The following is a 19,837-nucleotide window of genomic DNA, read 5'->3' as shown; positions in this document are numbered from 1 at the left end:
AAAAAAAGAAGAAAAAAAAAAAAAGAATTACATAGAAAATTTTTATAAAAGAACCATAAAATTTATATACCAGAAACTATAAAACATTACTGAAAGAAATTAAAGACCTAAATAAGTGGTAATCTGTTTGTATTCATCAACTGGAAGATATTTTAAGATGGCCTTCCCCAAACTGATCTACAGATTCATTGTAATCCCTATCAGAATTGCAGCTTTCTTCTTTGCAGAAATTGACAAGCTGATTCTAAAATTAACATGGAAACTCAAAAGGCTCCAGAATAGCAAAAAAATATCTTGAAATAGAACAATTAAGTTGGAGGAGTTACACTTCCTGATCTCAAAACTTACTGTAAAACAACATTAATCAAGACAGTGTGATATTGGCATAAGAAAAGACATATAGATCAATGGACTAGAACTGAGTCCAGAAACACCCCGTGTGTCTATGATCAACTGATTCTCAACATGGGTGGCAAGACCATTCAATGGGGGAAAGAACAAACTTTTCATAAATGATGGGACATTGGATAGCCTCAAACAGAATAGTGAAGTTGGATTCTTACCTCACACCATATACAAGTATTTACTCAAAATGGATCAAAGTTCTGAATATAAGAGTTTAAACTATAAAACTCTTAGTAGAGGGCTTCCCTGGTGGCACAATGGTTGAGAATCTGCCTGCTAATGCAGGGGACACAGGTTCGAGCCCTGGTCTGGGAGGATCCCACATGCCACAGAGCAACTAGCCCGTGAGCCACAACTACTGAGCCTGCGCGTCTGGAGCCTGTGCTCCGCAACAAAGGAGGCCGTGATAGTGAGAGGCCCGCGCACCGCGATGAAGAGTGGCCCCCGCTTGCCACAACTAGAGAAAGCCCTTGCACAGAAACGAAGACGCAACACAGCAAAAATAAATAAATTAATTAAGAGTTAGGACTTCAACATATGCATTAAAAAAAAAAAACCTCTTAGTAGAAAACATAGGAGTAAATTTGCATGGTCTTGGATTTGGCGATGGTTTCTTAGATGAGACCAGAGAAGCGCAAGCAACAAAAGAAAATTGGATGGACTTCATCAAAACTGAAAACTTCTATGCTTCAAAGACACTATCAAAAAAGTAAATATACAGAATGGGAGGAAATATTTGTAAACCATATATCTGATAAGGAATTTGCATGTAGAATGTATAAAAAACTCCCACAACTCAATAATAAAGACAAATAACCCAATTTAAAAGTTAGCAAAGGATTGGAATAGACATTTCTCCAAATAAGATATTCAAATGGCCAATAAACACATTAAAAAATGCTCAACATGTTTTGTCACTAGAGAAATGCAAATCAAAACCACCCACTCAGGGGGAAGGGTAAGCTGGGACTAAGTGAGAGAGTGGCACTGACATATATACACTACCAAATGTAAAATAGTTAGCTAGTGGGAAGCAGCCGCATAGAACAGGGAGATCAGCTGGGTGCTTTGTGACCACCTAGAAGGGTGGGATAGGGAGGGGGGGGAGGGAGACGCAAGAGGGAGGGGATATGGGGATATATGTATACGTACAGCTGATTCACCTTGTTATACAGCAGAAAGTAACACAACATTGTAAAGCAATTATACTCCAATAAAGATGTTAAAAAAAAAAGAAGAAAAAAAAAAAACCCCACCCATTCAGATGACTATAATGAAAAAAATCAGACAATAAGAATTGTTGGTGAAGGAATTCCCTGGCAGTCCAGTGATTAGGACTCTACATTTCCACTGCTGGGCACCTGGCTTTGATCCCTGGCTGGGGAGCTAAGATCCCACAAGCCGTGCGGCGTGGCCAAAAAAAAAAAAAAAAGAATTGTTGGTGAGAATGTGGAGAAATCAGAATCCTCATACACTGCTGGTATGAATGTAAAATGGTGCAGTCACTTGGAAGGCAGTACAGCAATTCCTCAAACAATTATAGTCACATTATTACCTACTAATTCTACTTCTACATATATATAACCATGAGAAATGAAAACATGTCCACACAACAACTTGTTCACAGATGTTTAGAGCAGCATTATGCATAATCACCAAAACTGGAAACAACCCACACGTCTATCAGTGGATGACTGGAGAAGCAAAATGAGGTATACCCATACAATTAAATATTATTTGACCATAAAAAGGAGTGAAGTACTGACATATGATTGAATCTTGTAAACATTACGCTATAGAAGAAGCCAGTCACAAAATATCACAGTCTATAATTCCATTTGTATGAAATACTGGAATAGGCAAGCCTATAGAGACAGAAAGTAGACTGGTGGTTGCTTAGGGATGGTAGGGATGGGGGTATGGAGCATGATAAAGGGCATGAGGTTTCTTTTTGAGGTGATGAAAATATTCTAATAGTAACTGGTGATGGTTGCACATATGTGTGACTATCCTAAAAACCACTGAATTGTACATTTTAAATAGGTGAGTTACATGTTATGAGAATTTTATCTCAGTAAAGCTGTTTTTTTTTTTTAAAGGGAAACATGAGATATCCTTGTGATGAAAAACGTTATGTATCTTTAAAAACAAAACAAAAACAAAAACCTAAGAGTGGAATACCTGGGTCCTCTGATGACTGTATGTTTAACTTTGCAAGGAACTGTCAAACTATTTAAGGTGACTATACTATTGTGCCTTCCTGTTGGCAATACATGAAAGCTCCAGTTGCTCCACATCCTCAATACTCAGTATTTTATATATATTCTTAACTTTATGACATTCTAATAGGTATGTGCTGTTATATCACTGTGGTTTTAATTTGCATTTTCTAAATGACTGGTGACATTGAACATCTTTTTTTGTGCTTATTTTAATTGCCATCCATGTATCTGGTGAAGTGTCCTAAGGTTAAAAAAATAAGTTACAAAAGAACAAAAATTAGGGACTTCCCTGGTGGTCCAGCAATTAAGACTCCGTGTTCCCAATGCAGGAGGCCAGGGTTTGATTCCTGGTCAGGGAACTAGATCCTGCATGCCACAACTAAAAGATCCCACATGCCACAACAAAGATCCTGCACATGGCAACGAAGATCCCATGAGCTGCAACTAAGATCCGGAGCAGCCAAATAAATAAATATTAAAAAAAAATTATATTAAAAAAAGAACAAAAATTAAATTTCACAAAAATTAAAAGCTTAAATTAACACACAAATAAAATTTAAAGATGAACTGAGAAAATATTTGCCATATATGTGAGAGAACAGGAATAATAGATTTAACATGGAAAGAGATGATGGGTTTTGCCTTATCTCCTCAGTGTACCTGCTGCAGGTATATACAACCTCCCACAGCATCAGCCTAATGTGTAAAGGGCTCTGACTCCTCTCACAGGTGATCTGGAGGCTGAAGCTGGGAGGGGCCTAAGGGGATCAGGTCAGAACTTGGAGAGAGGCAGGGAGATACAGCCCAGGAAAATACACCCAGTGCTCTGCGTGCAAACAAGTTCAGCAGGCAGAGGTAGTGGGAAGGTGTGGAGCATCAGTGGACAGGCGTAGGGAGGTCAGCAGGCATGGCATTATGGTAGGGATGAGGGCACAGTGGCACAGAGGTTGCCTGTAGGGACACAAGGGACAGCAGGAAGGGTGGGGCAAATTTTTGGCCGTTATTTATTCAAATATTTTTTCTTATCACCACCTTCTCTCTCCTTTCCTTTGAGGACTTCAGTTACCTGTGTATTAGGCTATCTGACGTTGTCCCATGACTTACTGATGCTCTTTTCTGTTCTTTCCTCCTTTGGATTGTCTGTTTTGGAGCATTTTTATTGCTCTGCCTTCAAGTTCACTTATCTTTTCTGCAATGTCTAATCTGTCATTAATCCTATTCCACACATTTTTCATCTCCATGTTACACGTTTTCATCTCTAGGAAGTTTGATTGCAACTTCCTTGTTACGGTCTTCTATGTCTCCACTTAACTTTTCTGAACATAAGGAGTAGTGTTATAATGACCGTTTTAATGTCCTTCTCTGCTAATTCTAATATCTGTATAACTTCTGGGCCAGTTTTGACTGATCAGTAAGATTGCTTATTCTCATTTTGCATTGTGTTCCTGCTTCTTTGTATGCCTGGTGTGGATGCCAGACACTGTAAACTTTACCTTGTTGGATGCTGGGTACCTCTGTATTCTTATAAATTCTCTGGAACTTTGGTTTGCAATGTAATTAATTACTTGGAAACAATTTGATCCTTTTGGGTCTTGCTTTATTTTCTGTTAGATGGATCTGGAGCAGTGCTCTAATTATTCTCCAAAACTGAGGCAAGACTTCCTGGGTAACTCTTCTATCCCAAGCCTGTGAGTTATGAGTTTTTCTAGTCCTGTTGGTAGGAAGAGGCACTATTCCCAGCCCTGGGTGACAACTAGACAATTGTCACCCTAATCCTTTCAGATGGTTCTTTGCCTGGCCTCAGTCACTTCCTCATCACACAAGCACTGATCAGTATGCAGCTGAATATGCAAAGGCACTCCCTCTGTTGAGCTCCAGGGTTCTCTCTCCATGGAGCTCTCTCCTCTCTGGGATTCTGTCCTGAAAACTCTAGCTGCCTTGGTCTTCCTGGGCTCTCAGCTTCATGTCTTCAACTCAAGTATCCTGCTGGGCTCTACCTCAGCTTCCCCTCCCTTTGCTGCAGCCTGGAAACTCTCTCTCCAGGTAGGAAGCTGGGGCAGTCACAAGGCTCATCTTCTTTGCTTTCCATCTCCCAGGGATCACTGTCCTTTGTTTTCTGATATCCAGTGCCTTGAGACCATTGTTTCATGTATTTTGACTGGTTCCTTTGGTTGTTTCAGGCAGAAGGGTCAATTTGGTCCCTGTCAATCCATCTTGGCTGGAACCAGAAGTTTCCAACCAGTCTTTCTGCTGTTTGTCTCCTCTCCTGTCCAAATAGTAGTGTATAAAAACACTTGATTGTCAAAGTTTTATTCACGGGAACATGTGCTCAGTGCCATGACTTTGCCTCTGTGATCCCAGTTGGTCCTCACAACCATGCACGTTTTCTTAACCTCACCTCCCTTTGACAGCTGAAAAGTGAGGCCCACGTTTTTCCTGGTTTGGATCCCAGGCAGGCCTGTCAGTCCCGAGGCTGCGTGCATCCTGGGGCTCCAGAGTTCTCAATGCCTGTGCAGCATCTCTGGCTCATTCCTCAGCGAAAAGCTCACACTTGTAGCCTGGCTTCTGGGTGTCCATGCCCAGACGCAGTGTGTGTGCTGGCTCTGTCGGGCATGCAGGTGTGCCTGGTTCTCATGCAGCCACGTGACTTCTGAGTGAGACAGGCAATGGGATGGCCACCTGGCAGGGAGGTGCCGAGGAGGTCCAGGACCCTGGGGAGAAGGTGCTTGGCCTTCACCAGGCTTGAGGATTCTGATTCTGGCTGTCTCTTCTCCTGTGGGTCAGCATCGGGACCACTTTCTAAGAAAATCCCAGCTTCCAGATAATTCTTCAGAAAACTCAAGTCTGTATTTATGGACTTCCTTACATGATTTCCTTGGTGCCCAGCACAATCAGAGACCCAGAGCACAGCACAGACAGAACCAAGGACCTCTCCACCTGGCTTGGGAGAAGACAGGTGCATGGTGGCCAGCCCGCTCGCCCAGTTCAGCCTGAGATGCTGCACGACCAGGAAAGTGACTCCATGCTGTGAAATGACTTTTTGCATGAAGGGGCAGGGGGAGCAGATGACATCAAAGGCGAGGGATTCACAGTGCAGGGGAGGGAGGTGGAAGTTAGAAGGAAAAGGCAGGGGAAGTCAGGCCCATTTGGTATCCAATGCGTGTTCATTTATTTTACACTTACAAAAGAAATCGCCCACCCTCTGCCCCATTCCCCCCAAAAGTCTCTTTTTACAAACATTTAAAAATTAAAACTAAATGAAGATAGACAAGTTAATTTCAGTACAATTATTTTTCAATGTAACTGTCATAATTAGAGTTTAAATTTCCTACAAGTGACCAATGTCCAAGTGACTTATAGGGAAATCCTGATTATTGGCCAAAAGGAAAATTCCATATTACAAGTTAGCAAATTCTAGTACAAAAATAGTCCATGTGTTGGAATAGGCTTTCTTTTTACATAGGTCTCAGGTCAGTCTACTGACTGCATAATACGCTAACGTCTCAGGGTTCTCTCTTTCACAAATGGCTCATTCGTCATAGCTGGAGCAGCACGGCGCCTACAGTAGCAGGGCCAGTGTCCATCTGGGGACCGTGCTGGAGACGGCAGGCCTGGGCTGCCTCACTGGCCCCAGGGCAGTTGGGCAGAGCTCCAGCTCTGCACCGGGGTCCTGGAGGGAGGAACGAGTTGCGGGCAGAGCTTCTCCCCCTGAGGGAGAAACAGGCCCAGGACACAGGGGAAGTGTGCCCAGGGGCTGAGCCGGTACTGGTGTAGGACAGCCCACCTCCTGCCAGTGTCTCCTCATCCTGTAGCCCAGCGAGATAAGAGGCCGATCTGTGTGTCCTCAGTGGCGAGAGTGTGGCCCTGCCCTTGCTGCGGCTGGGCAGGCTACTTGTCCCTCAAGATGTCGAGCTGTTCCTGACACTCGGTGAAGAGGCGCTGGAAGCGGAGGTTCTGCCCGATGACTGGCAGCAGCTCCTTCAGCAGGTCCCTCTTCCGCAGACCCTGCGGATACAGGAGTGACAGCTGAGTGCAACTGACAGTGAGGAGAGCTAGACTGTGGGGGTTTCCCTGACCCAACAAAGACCCTTGTGCCCATCTGCCCCATGGGCACCCCCTGGAGAAACCATAGATGGATGAGAACAATTTCTCTGTATGCTGGGAGGCCTGGGACAGCTAAAAAAGCTGAGCTTGGGCACATGGGGTGGAGTGGCAGGGCCCAGGGAGGGACATAGTTCAAGGGTGGGTACCAGGTAGGTTCTGCTCTTCCGTGTCCCCTAAGTCTGCTGGCACAGTCACCCCTGGCCTCTGATTGCACTGGTTAGTGGCCAGAGTAGCCTGACCTTCCAGAGCAGAATGCAAGTAAGGCTACCAGGGCAGAGGGCCAGGCAGACGGCTATCCTGGAGGGACCACTCCCTTATGTGGATGTGTTCCAGGGACGTGAGGTCAAGGCCAGGGGCGAGGAGGTGCCTGGGTGACAGTGACTGGCCTTGGTTTTACAGTCCTGGAGTCTCTGTCCTCAGCTCTTGCCTATGCCTCCTCCACCCTGGGTGGCACCATGTCTGCCTGGGCCCTCCTGCAACATGCACTGCCATGCAGGGTCTCCACCGCACAGACCCTTGAGGAGCACGGCTGCTGCAAAGGGAAAACCATCAACTGACAGCACTGACCACTGGAAGAGAAGGGCCAATATGTTAAAACAAGTGTGGTAACAAGATGATGAATTATAGAAAAGAACCAAGCGTAGATACCAAGTTTGAGCAACACAGTGGTTGAAGGAGATGGGATTAGCAGGAGACTGGACACTGCTGAAGACCAAGTCAGAGTGAGGTCAGATAGAGGAGCAGCCCACACTCATAAGGGAGGCAGGCAGAGGGGAAACTGTAAGAGGAGAAACTGTACCATTGCCTACAAAGGCAGGTGAGCGCAGCAGGTAGGCCCAATATCCACATAATGGATCCCACAGGAGACAGAGAAAGAAGAGAGAAGGAAATATTTAAAGAAGTAATATGGGTATATTTCACATAATTAAACAACAAATGGCCTTAGGTTGAAAGGCTCCACTGAGTGCTGATCAAGTAATATATGGGAAAACTGATAACCAGACACATTAGAATGAAATATACAGAATTTTCAGATATAAAAGACAGAAAATTTCTGAAAATTTCGAAAGTACAAGAACATATTACCTACAAAGGAAGACATACCAAGATTCACAATAAAGTGTTTTTTTTTTGGCTGTGCTGCGTGGCCAAAAAAAAAAAAAGATGGCAACTCATGACCAAGTAGGGTTTATCCTGGAAATCAAGGAGAATTTAATATTAGAAAACTTAGAACTGGAAAATAGGAAATAAAAAGATTATTTGAGATGACTTCATTGTTTAAACCACATAGAAAATGCAAAACAATTAATGGACAAATTAATAAAAATAATAGAAATGTGTAGAAAGATGGCTGGTGATTAATATACCAAAGTCAAATGCATATGTACAGCAGCAATGAATAATCAGAAAACATAAAACAACTTATCACTTAGAATACTCACAATTATAAAATATCTAAGAATAATTCTAAAAATGATGTGTATGGCCTATGTGCTGAAAATTAAAAAAGCTTACTGGAAGGCATTAAAGAAAACCTAAATGAATGGAGAGTACTGATGGGAACAGTAGCATAGTATAGATATCAGGATGGAGGCTGCAAAAGGCAGTGGTGAGCACTGTGGCGTGTGAAAGCAGCAGGGGAACTGCAACCCCTGGGAACCTGGGGTCAAGAGATACAGGTAGAATACAACAGAATGTCTAAGGTTGTGGAAAGAAGCAGGAGTGAAACTTCTAGGGAAATTAAAAAATTTAAAAGCAGTCTTGTATAGCATAAGTAGAAATACAGCACATGTTGAAAATGGATTAAACTCCTTAATCAAAAAATGGATAAAAGAACAGGATCCAACTATATGCTGCTTACAAGGAACTCACTTAGATCTAAAGGAGGATATACACAGGTTGAAAGTGAAAGAATCAAAAAGATATCCCATGTAAATAATAAGCAAAATAGAAAAGAGATGGCTATACTAGTAACAGACAAAATAGACTTTATGTCAAAAATTGTTATAAGACACAGGATACTGTATAATGATAAAAGGGTCAATTGACCAAGAAGATGTAACAGTTATAAACATATACCCACCAAACATCAGAGTTCCTAAACACATGGTGCAAACATTATCTGAACTGAAAGGAGAAATAAGACAGTCCTACAATTTGCAGAAGACTTCGATATCCTATTTTCAATAATGGATAGAACAACCAGACAGAAGATCAATAAGAAATAGAGGACCTGAAAAGCAGTATAGACCAACTGGACCTAAAGCACACATATGCAGAACACTCCACACAACAAGAGCAGAATATACATTTTTCTCAAGTGCGTGTGTAACACTCACCAGGACAGACCAAAACAAGTCTCAATAAGCTTAAAAAGACTGAATCATAAAAGTGTCTTTTCCAATCACAATGGAATGAAACTAGAAATCAACAGCAGAAGAAAAACTGGAACACACACAAATATGTGGAAATTAACACACTGTTAAACAATCAATGATTCAAAGAAGAAATTACAAGGGAAATTTAAAAATATCTAGGGACAAATGAAAATGAAAACACAACATACTGGAATGCAGCAAAAGCACTGGCTAGAGAGAAATTTATAGCTATAAAAATCTACAAAGAAAGATTCACAAATCAAATCAATAACAGAACATTGCATTTAACAAAACTAGAAAAATAAAAGCAAACTAAACCCAACAAGCAGAAGAAAATCATACATATCAGAAAATAAGTAAAATGGAGAACAGAAAAACTATAGAGAAAATAATAAAACCAAAAATGAATTCCTTGAAAAGATCATCAAAATTGACAAGCATTTAGCTACATGGACTAAGAAAAACAGAAGACTCAAATAATGAAAATCAGAAGTGAAATAGGGACATTGCAACTGATGCCACAAAAATAAAAGGAGTATAAATAAGAGAATACTATGAACAACTGTACACCAACAAATCGGATGACCTAGATAAAATGGACAACTTCCTAGAAATACACAGCTTACCAAGACTGAATCATGAAGAAATAGCAAATGTGAACAGACCTATAAGTAACAAGGAGACTGAATCAGTAATCAAAAACCTCCCAACAAAGAAAAGCCCAGGACTGACCAGATGGCTTCACTGGTGAATTTTACCAAAAATTTAAAGAAGAATGAAGAACAATCCTCCACATACTCTTTCAAAAAACTGAAGAGAAGAGAACATGTTTAGATTCATTGTATGAGACCAGCATTATCCTGACATGAAAGCCAGACAAAGACACTACAAGGAAAGCAAATAGTCCAATGTCCCTTGTGAACACTGATGAGTCCTGAACAAAATACTAGTGCAGTGGTCCCCAACCTTTTTGGCACCAGGGACCGGTTTCGTGGAAGACAATTTTTCCATGGGCTGGGGGTTGGAGGCGGGAGATGGTTCAGGCGGTAGTGCGAGCAGTGGTTCAGGAAGTAATCCGAGTGATGGGGGGATGGTTCAGGTGGTAATGCAAGTGATGGGGGAAGATGGTTCAGGAAGTAATGTGGGTGATGGGGGGGATGGTTCAAGGTGGTAATGCAAGCAATGGTTCAGGAAGTAATGCGAGTGGTGGTGGAGGGCATGGTTCAGGCGGTAATGCAAGTGATGCAGGAGATGGTTCAGGTGGTAATGCAAGTGATGGGGGGATGGTTCAGGTGGTAATGGGAGTGATGGGAGTGACGGTTCAGGAGGCAATGCAAGCAATGGTTCAGGAAGGTAATGGGAGTGATGGGGAGGATGGTTCAGGCGGTAGTGTGAGCGATGGTTCAGGAGGTAATGCGAATGATGGGGGAGATTGTTCAGGCAGTAATGCAAGTGATGGGGGAGATGGTTCAGGCGGTAATGCAAATGATGGGGGGGATGGTTCAGGTGGTAATGCAAGCAACGGTTCAGGTGGTAATGGGAGTGATGGGGGGATGGTTCAGGCAGTAATGCGGGGGATGGTTCAGGCAGTAATGCGAGCGATGATTCAGGAAGTAATGTGAGCGATGGGGAGTGATGGGGAGCAGCAGATGAAGCTTCACTCGCTTGCCCGCCACTCATCTCCTGCTGTGCGACCTGGTTTTTAACAGGCTGCAGACTGGTACCAGTACTGGTACTAGCGAACAGAATTTAACAGCAAATGGAAAGGATTATATACTATGACTAAGTGTGATTTACTCCTGGAATGCAAGGGTGGTTTAAGAAACTAAAATCAATCAATGTAATACACCACATTAATAAAATGAAGAAAAAAAAATCCCAGAAGATCATCTCAATTGATGCAGAAAAAGCATTTGACAAAATTCAACACTCCTTCACTACTAAAAACTGGTAATAGAAGGAAACTATCTCAGTAAAATTAAGGTCACATATGAAAAGCCCACAGCTAGTATCATACTCAGTGTTAAAAGACTTAAAGCTTTTGCTCTAAGGTCAGGAACAAGGCAAGGATGCCCCATTTTCACTTCTATTCAACATAATACTAAAAAGTCCTAGTCAGAACAATGAGGCAAGAAAACGAAATAAAAGACACCCAAATTTGAAAGGAAGAAGTAAACTTATTTGTTTGCAGACAACATAATCTTATATGTAGAAAACCCTAAAGATTCCGCAAAAAAACCCGTTAGAACTAATAAATGGATACAGCAAGTGTGCAGAATATGAAATCAACACACAAAAATCAGCTGCGTTTTTATATACTGACAACCAACAATCTGGAAAAGAAATTAAGAAAACAATTCCATTTGCAGTAAGCTCCAAAAGAACAAAATACTTAGGAATAAACTTAACCAAGGAGGCGAAAGACTAGTATACTGAAAACTAAAAAATGTTGCTGAAAGAAATTAAAGAAGATATAAATAAATGGAAAGACATCCCTTGTTCATGGACTGGGAGACTTATTAATATGGTTAAGATGTCAATAATACCAAAAGCAATCTATAGATTTAATGCACTCCCTATCAATATCCTACCGGCATTTTTCACAGAAATAGAAAAATCCATCCTACAATTCTTATGGAATCCCAAGGGACCCCAAATAGCCATATGAATCTTGGAAAAGATGATGTGCAGTCTCGTACTTCCTGATTTCAAAACTTATTTCAAAACTACTGTACCTTTTAATTTTTGAAGTATGTGGCTACATTATCATTCAAAATGAATTTAAAATAAAAAAACCTGAAAAGCGCTATTTAAAAAAATGAAAGGGAATGAAATAAACTGCTATAAGCAAAGCAAAACATTCTGTCTGCCTGTGGCACCAGGGGCAAACTACCAGACAGAGGATGTGCCCTCTGGCTGGAAGGCTGGTGTGGCTGGTATCAATACCAATAGCCACCAGTACCACCTCCCAGCCTGGGCTCTCAGAAATGGATGGTGCTGTGTTTCAGGCACCAGCCTGGACACAGCTCATCACCACTTCTCAGGTCAGTGTCACAGGTCCTACACTGAAGACCCTGGCAGACGGAGGCTTCCCAAGAGCAGGGTCCGGCTGGGGATTCAGAGGCCGGCAGCCACGCACGCACCTGAAGGACGGCTGCTTAGTGCCCAACCCTCTGCTTACTGTCTCCCTCCTGTACACACTGAACCGTGATCTTTGAGGGAAAGAGACCTGGATTTTGGGGGTCCCCTGAGATGCACTGGCAGCTCATATCACAAAGTTTCCCAAAATATAAAGAATTCCTACAAACCAAAAAGAAAAACAAATGACACCAACATATTTCAACAGGAAATACAAGTGGCTCTTAAATCTAGAGTCAGCATTGCTCGTTGGCAGCACGCTCCATCCCCAGCTCCATTTCCCAGCCATCCTGAGGACCAGTTTCACTTGAATGGCCAATTCTCACCATGAGAGTGTTCACAAAGAAACTCAACAAGAAGGCAGAGGGCTCATACTCAATTCACCCCCTCTGCTCCCCATATCAAGATGAAGAGACAGTAAGGAGCTCAGTATCAAAAAAACGAACAACCCAATTAAAAAATGGGCAGAAGGGCTTCCCTGGTGGCACAGTGGTTAAGAATCCGCCTGCCAATGCAGGGGACACGGGTTCGAGCCCTGGTCCGGGAAGATCCTACATGCTGCGGAGCAACTAAGCCCGTGTGCCACAACTACTGAGCCTATGTGCTACAATTACTGAAGCCCGCGTGCCTACAGCCTGTGCTCTGCAATGAGAGAAGTCACTACACTGAGAAGCCTGCACACTGCAACAAAGAGTAGCCCCCGATGACCGCAACTACAGAAAGCCCGTGCGCAGCAATGAAGACCCAATGCAGCCAAAAATAAAATAAATTAAAAAAAAAAAAATGGACGGAAGACCTAAATAGACATTTCACCAAAGAAGACATACAGATGGCCAAGAGGCACATGAAAAGATGCTCAACATCACTTAATTATTAGTGAAATACAAATCAAAACTACAATGAGGTATCACCTCAATGCCAGTCAGAATGGCCATTATCAAAAAATCTAGAAACAATAAATGCTGGAAAGGGTATGGTGAAAAGGAAACCCTCCTGCACCATTGGTGGGAATGTAAATTGATACAGCTACTATGGAGAACAGTACGGAGGTTCCTTAAAAAACTAAACATAGAACTTCCATATGACCCAGCAATCCCACTACTGGGCATATACCCTGAGAAAACCATAATTCAAAAAGAGACATGTACCACAATGTTCATTGCAGCACTATTTACAATAGCCAGGACATGGAAGCAACCTAAATGCCCACTGACAGATGAATGGATAAAGAAGATGTGGCACATATATACAATGGAATATTACTCAGCCATAAAAAGAAATGAAATTGAGTTATTTGTAGTGAGGTGGATGGACCTAGAGTCTGTCCTACAGAGTGAAGTAAGTCAGAAAGAGAAAAACAAATACCGTACGCTAACACATATATATGGAATCTAAAAAAAAAAAAAAAATGGTACTGATGAACGTAGTGACAGGGCAGGAATAAAGATGCAGACATAGAGAATGGACTTGAGGACACAGGGCGGGGAGGGGAAGTGAGACTAGCATCGACATATACACACTACCAAATGTAAAACAGATAGCTAGTGGGAAGCAGCGGCATAGCACAGGGAGATCAGTTTGGTGCTTTGTGACCACCTAGAGGGATGGGATCGGGAGGGTGGGAGGGAGGCTCAAGAGGGAGGGGATATGGGGATATATGTATACATATAGCTGATTCACTTTGTTGTACAACACAAACTAACACAGTATTGTGAAGCAATTATACTCCAATAAAGACGTATTAAAAAAAAAAAAGCATAAATTCAGAAGAGCGCTGAGGCCAGAAGGGGATGTGGCAGACAGCAGGAATTGGCTCTGTCCAGACCTGCTCCAAGACTTCCCCGCCATAGTCTTCACAGCTTGCCTTCCTGACCTCCCTCCCAGTGGGGGTGTCCAAGTGGTCTACTGGCTGCTGTGAGGCATAGGCTGGCTTTCCTTTTAAGAGGGTGGATGCTACTGGTACTGGCTTCCTTCCTTCAACTGGACATGAAAGCCATCTTATGACATGAGGGAGAGGCCAACAGAATCACAGAGATACAGACCTCCACTTAACTCCAAAGGACTTGTTTTGGAGGATAGAATAAAACTACTTCAGCCACCACTAGACAGGGTATCATTTACCTGCAGTTGAAAGCATTTGTCATGGATACTGGGACCCCGAGCAGACCAGTGGTTTTAGGCAGTTGGCAGAGGTAAAAAGCAGGTAGCATTGCACTGATGGTGCTCCTGGGAAGGGAGCCACAGGCTCTCCTGGACAAAGCTTGGGGTCAGCAAGAACAGCAGGAAGGAGGGGGAGAGGAGGGTGCATGGCTGGTAACCGGTGGCCTGCCTGTGCTCCCTGCCCCACCTTGGCCTAGAGTGCCCACCTTCAGGCTGAGACAGAGAACCTCTATGTAGAGCTTGGGCTAACGTCTTGGGCTCAGGCCCCCAGAGTGGCAGTTGGGCACAGAGTGAGGTCCCACAACCCGGCCAAGGGTAGGGCTTTGTCAGACACGTGCTCCCCCACCCTGTAAGCAGATGGCCTGTCAGGCTTCCCCAGAGGTGAGGTGTGCTGGGAAACAGCTCGACTACTGCAGGTAATTCCGAACACCCTTCCTGTTGAGGACAGGGGACAAAGCTGGTTAAGCAGAAGCAGAACTCCAGGAGCTAATGTGCTGGGGTGAAGGACTGAGCCGGGGTGGGGGAAGGCAGGAATTCAGAGGGACACCTTGGCCTTGGGAACATGTACTGATCAGGAAGAGGCTGAGTGGGCTTCTGTCAGAGTTGAGAGCCCAGGGGACCAAAGCAGGGGCCTAAGGCCCATGAAAGGTGGGGGTCCCTGGTAAACCACCTCTTCTTTGTGCTGGTATCCCCAAGGGATGACCCGACCCTAGAATAAGGGTAAACTGGAAGGAAACCAGCCCCTGCACCAGCCAGTGCCCAGCTCTGAGAAGTCCCCAGGCAGCCTGGAAAACCTCCATCCCGACCGGGTTGAGACCCTGCAGAGCGGGTGCCTTAAGAGCTGGCACCAAAGCAAATAAAATGCCCTGTGCAAAAGCCACATCACCTGAGGTTCAAGCCATTTCTACAAGCAATTTTTCAAATACCATGTCCAGCAGACAGCTGAAAATAACCAGGCACTTGAGGAGATAATAACGTGAACGAGAACCAGTAGAAACATTTATAGGCAATAGAGACAGACCCACAAGGGCTCCTGATACTAGGACTATCAGACATGCAATTTTAAAATAAAATAACTAAGCTTACTGTGCTCAAAAGACTAAAATGAAAATTTCAAGGAGAATTAGAACTATAAAAAATGATGGAGCAGAAGGGAGGACATGCTATCTCTCTGATGATGAGGGAAATGAAAGGGAAGCTATAACCAAAGACAGCCTCTAAGTAAAGTCCACAGAATGAATGAAAGACATAGACCGAGAGCTTTGTGAGACTTGAAAGCACCAAGGCAGGATCCCGAAAGAACTTACAAAGCAATGGAAATCGGACTGGCGGCAGTTTTAGCAACAGCAGCAAATGCTAAAAGTCTGTGGCACAATACCTTCAAAACTCTAAAGAGAATTGATTTTGAATTTAGGATTCTAGTAACCAACTAAATTAACATCTACAGCAACAAAATAAAAAATGGAGGCCAAGTACACACCAAGACCTCCAGAGTCCTCCCAGGACTAACCCTCCAATCTTTCACCTCTTTTACCCTCCCATCACCTCTGCTCAGCTGCTCCTTTTACACTCGAGCCCTCATACCTCACGGCCTTTGTCCTCACTCTTCCCTCTGCCTGGATGTTCTTCCCCCAGATATCTGCGGGGCTTCCTCCCTTACCTCCTCTGATCTCTATCAATCAGTCAGTGCTTCCTCGATCACTGGATGTAAAACAGCACCCCATCAGCACTCCGCACCCCTGCCCTCTTCATTGGTGTTCACAGGACCCATCCCCGTCAACACATTACATGTACTTGCTCATTTGTCTCCAATCTGCCTCTGTCCCCATGAAGGCGGGGCCCCTGAGCCTTGCTCGCTGCAGCCGGCTGCCGAGCTACACCTGGCCAGAGTGGGGCTCCACCGGCAGCTGCCCAACGGTTGAGTGAAGCAGTGGCGTGAACCGTGCCCCCAGTTCCCTGTCAACCTGTTCCTTGCCCAAGTCGATCAATGCACTCTACCCACTTGTGTGAGCCACAGTCTCACCTGTGCAATTTCATTATGTTCATTATTCTCTTTCCCTCACCTGCTCCACATCCAACCACCCACCCGCCCAGTCTTGTAGGTTTTGCCTCCAAAATACATCTTGAATCTGCTTCCTCTCCCTTCTCTGTGGCTGCCACATGGATCCAAGTTGTCTTCAGCTACTGCCAGGTCTGCCTTGTCCTGATTGCTCTGCTACATCAGCGCCAACTCCTCTGCCGGCTCCCGCTGCCCCAGACTAAACCCCAGCTCCTCACAAGGTCCCAGGGATCCACCTCCTGCCCTCTCTGGACTCACGTCACACCCTCTCCTCTGCCAACGATGTTCCAACCACAGCGGCCTCCATGGGCCAAGCCCTCTGCACTTCTGTCACCTCTACCAGCACATTCCCCGGTCTCCATGGAGCAGGCTCATTCCTGTCCTGGGGTTTCATCCTGAAAGTCCTCTTCCGAGGTCTCCCCGCCGCATTCTCCCAGGCACACCCGTCATCGCTCTGTTGACTGAACTGCTTACTCGCTCACGTCTGCCTCCTGACCGGACTATGAGCCTCACTACTAACAAATCCACAGCCCCCGGCAGGCAGCTTTCCCAGCACAGGCATGTGGCTGAGTGGACGCTCCCTCAGCCCCTGATGCCAAGGGCTCCTGCCAGGGTGGGTGGGCTGGCAACTCGCCCTCTCTCTGATGCCGGCAGTGTGCTGGAAGAGTGTAACAGGGAAGAATTTCAAAGCACTTTGGCTTACTTTTCAATTTCCACCTTTACTTTTCAGGAGAGATTTCTTGTGGCAAAAAGGAAAGTGGCACTTACCACTACTGTTGACTCCCATTGGCTTCCAGTGGAGGAGTGAACAGGCCCCAGTAAGTCCTTGCATATTTCTCGGAGTCGGTATTCAAACCCTAATTACAGAAAACAAAAAACAAAACAAAACAGAAATAGGAACACATTAAAAAAAGAAATAAAGTCAAGAACAGGCTAAGTTGTTGTGTACATCAAAGCAGAAAGAACAAACACTCACTTTGTTGCCTCCTTGTCTCAGTTCAGCGCTCAGAGGCCATAGCAGAGGCTCTGACTCACCCCCCCAATCCCGGGAAACACACGCAGTGGCTGCTGTGTGCTGGGCCAGGGAAAACGAGACGTGGAAGCTCTGGGACAGACCCCCCAAGGGGGTGGAGAATGTGGGGGCTGTGGGAGGAGGGGAGTGGGCTGAGGGGGCCTACTGGAGAGGAGGTGGGGGCAGATGCGCAGGGTCAGGTGGTGTCCTTCGGGAGAAGATGGGCGTGGGAATGAATTTGGGCGGAGGAGACGGAGGAGGAGTTGGGGCTATGGCACAGCCGGGGGGGAGCGCCAGCCACACTGGAGGCAGAATCGGGGGCAGCCGAGGCCACAGGGAATGGAGGAAATCAGCCAGTGATGAGGGTGGAACCTGAGGATGCTTAGAGGAGAGCTGGTGTCCCTGTGAAGCTCGAGTCCTCCTCCCCGCGGGGAGGAAGGAGGGACAGAGAGGGTAGGGGAGTTGTGCGGGCCCTGGGCCATAGGCGCGTGAAGATGGAGAAAGAGAAGTAAGCGGTGGAGGTGAGGTGTCCCCTACAGGGGCAGCCCCAGTGAATTGAAACCCAGGATGGAGGAAACCAGAGAGGAGCCGGAGGCAGGCTTTCCGGGGGTACGGGGGTGAGGCCACACGTGACCTGAGTGCCCGGCAGAGGCACAAGGTTGCAGGAACACCGAGTGTTTATTAAGTCTGGGTGGGATGAGTCCATACTGAACTCATCCCTGGGGTCTGTGGGGGAGGGGTCTGGCAACATGACGAGCGAATTCTGCGAGTTATACCCATAGAGGTCGGGCAAGTTTTTCTGTCTTTTCCGTACTTAATTTGTTTTCTCTAAATCATGAACAAAACAGGGGAGGAGTTGAAAGCAAAGCAAGAAAGGCAGGAGAGGGTGTGGGGGTGCCGGCTCCGTGACCAGGCCCAGGCTGTGTGGTGACACAGGGAGAACTGGGGAGGGCCATCCCCAGGCCACGGCCCTGGAGGCCAAGCTCAAGCGGAGGGAAGCTGGCAAGGCCGGAGCCCACGCCTGCCTCACAGGGAGTCAAGAGGCTGTGGGAGGTCACGTCTTCCAACACCCTGCTGTCTGCTGACCCACAGGAGGAGTGGGGCGGGGCAAGGAGGGGGATCCTGGGACGGGGACATGGGTGTAAGAGCCCTGGTGGGGAAAGCTGGGCTGGAGGGCCGAAGGGAGGTGCTGGAAAGCAAGCTGGCCCTTCCAGGCAGGAGAAAGAGAGGTACAAGCCCACTGATGCTCTGAGGGGGCAACGAGGTCAGGGGGAGCTGAGCCTGTGTCTGTGAGTCCTCTGCCCCCACACCCTCCTGCCGCCAATCCTTGTGGCCTCAGGGGCTGCTCGGTTCAGCCCGTGGTGGGGCGGGACACCTGCTGAGCTGCCCACCTCACTGACTTGGGAGCGGGAGGGCAGGGCCCCAGGGGGCAACCACGGGAAGCCGGGAGGGAGGACAGAGCCCAGGCTGCTGCACCTGGGCCCTGACACTCGGGCCCTCGGGAGGGTCCCGTTGGGACGGGGACTGAGTGGGGCCCGGGAGGACAGAAGGACCACCGGGAAGCTCACCTTCGTTCACGAGGTATCGCACGTAGAGGAGAAGCCAGTGGCGGTACTCGTGGCTGGAGCGCAGGGTGAGCGCTGCAGCGACCTGGCTCTCCAGGTAGGCCAGGGTGGTCTCCTGCTGCACCATGTGAGGCACGGAGAAGAGCCGGGCTGCCTGTCTCCCTGAGCTGCTGGGGTGGGGAGGGGCAGATATCAGACTCCACGGCAGCCCAACCGCCCCCAGGTCCTGCTGTTCTGCACCTCCCATCTAGCCCCCGAGGGGACAGGCCAGCAGCCCAGGCCCCCACCCAAAGTGCAGCCCAACATGGGGATCCATGACTTGCAGCCCCTCAGACTGCCGCCCAGGTCTTGAAGTGACAGAGCTGTGACCCTGCACCCTGAGACAGTGCTCACTGTGGCTCCCAGCCCTCGGCAGCCCCAGCCCAGCCCTGTGAGTGCCGCTGGGCTCAGGCAGTCAGAAGGCAGGCCTCGGAGGGACCACGTCCACACAGCCAGCCGGATGCCTCCCCTGCACCCGGGTCACCTACGTGGAGGCGCGGCCCTGGACTATGGCTAAGGGTCCCGAGCACAGCATGGCGTCCTGGGGTGGCAGGCTGCTCCTGAAGTCTGCACACTGGGCCAGGGAGTCCTGCTTGTCAGAAACCAGGTTCCTGGGGAGGCAAAGGCAGGAGCAGAACTCAGGGAAACCAGGAGGCCCAGCAGAGGCAGGCGGCAAGGGGCACTGAGGGAGCCGAGGTCCCTGTATGCCCATGTGGGGCCTCCTTACTCGGACACTCTGGCCCTGGGTCTTAGGT

At 46.5% G+C, this 19,837-nt stretch overlaps 1 protein-coding gene across 8 annotated transcripts in view; it reads right to left on the bottom strand.

Annotated features, from left to right (window-relative positions):
- HIRA (histone cell cycle regulator) overlaps window positions 1–19,837 on the bottom strand; it is a 106,220-nt gene that overhangs the window by 25,988 nt on the left and 60,395 nt on the right. For 5 of the 8 annotated variants that reach the window (XM_079943303.1, XM_079943305.1, XM_079943308.1 and 2 more), the window contains 3 exons: window positions 19,571–19,693; window positions 19,047–19,213; window positions 17,235–17,323 (listed from right to left, as the gene is read on the bottom strand). In XM_079943303.1, the coding sequence (XP_079799429.1) occupies window positions 17,235–17,323; window positions 19,047–19,213; window positions 19,571–19,693 (379 nt within the window). Of the gene's footprint in view, window positions 1–5,855; window positions 6,633–17,234; window positions 17,324–19,046; window positions 19,214–19,570; window positions 19,694–19,837 lie in introns of those variants that run through there. The other 3 variants (XM_079943306.1, XM_079943307.1, XM_079943304.1) reach the window with 3 other exon arrangements.

The sequence above is a fragment of the Stenella coeruleoalba genome, assembly GCF_951394435.1.
Source record: "Stenella coeruleoalba genome assembly, chromosome: 14".
NCBI classification, from domain to species: Eukaryota; Metazoa; Chordata; class Mammalia; order Artiodactyla; family Delphinidae; genus Stenella; species Stenella coeruleoalba.
The sequence above is the reverse complement of the archived record's forward strand: the minus strand, read 5'-3'. Positions and strand labels throughout refer to the sequence as shown.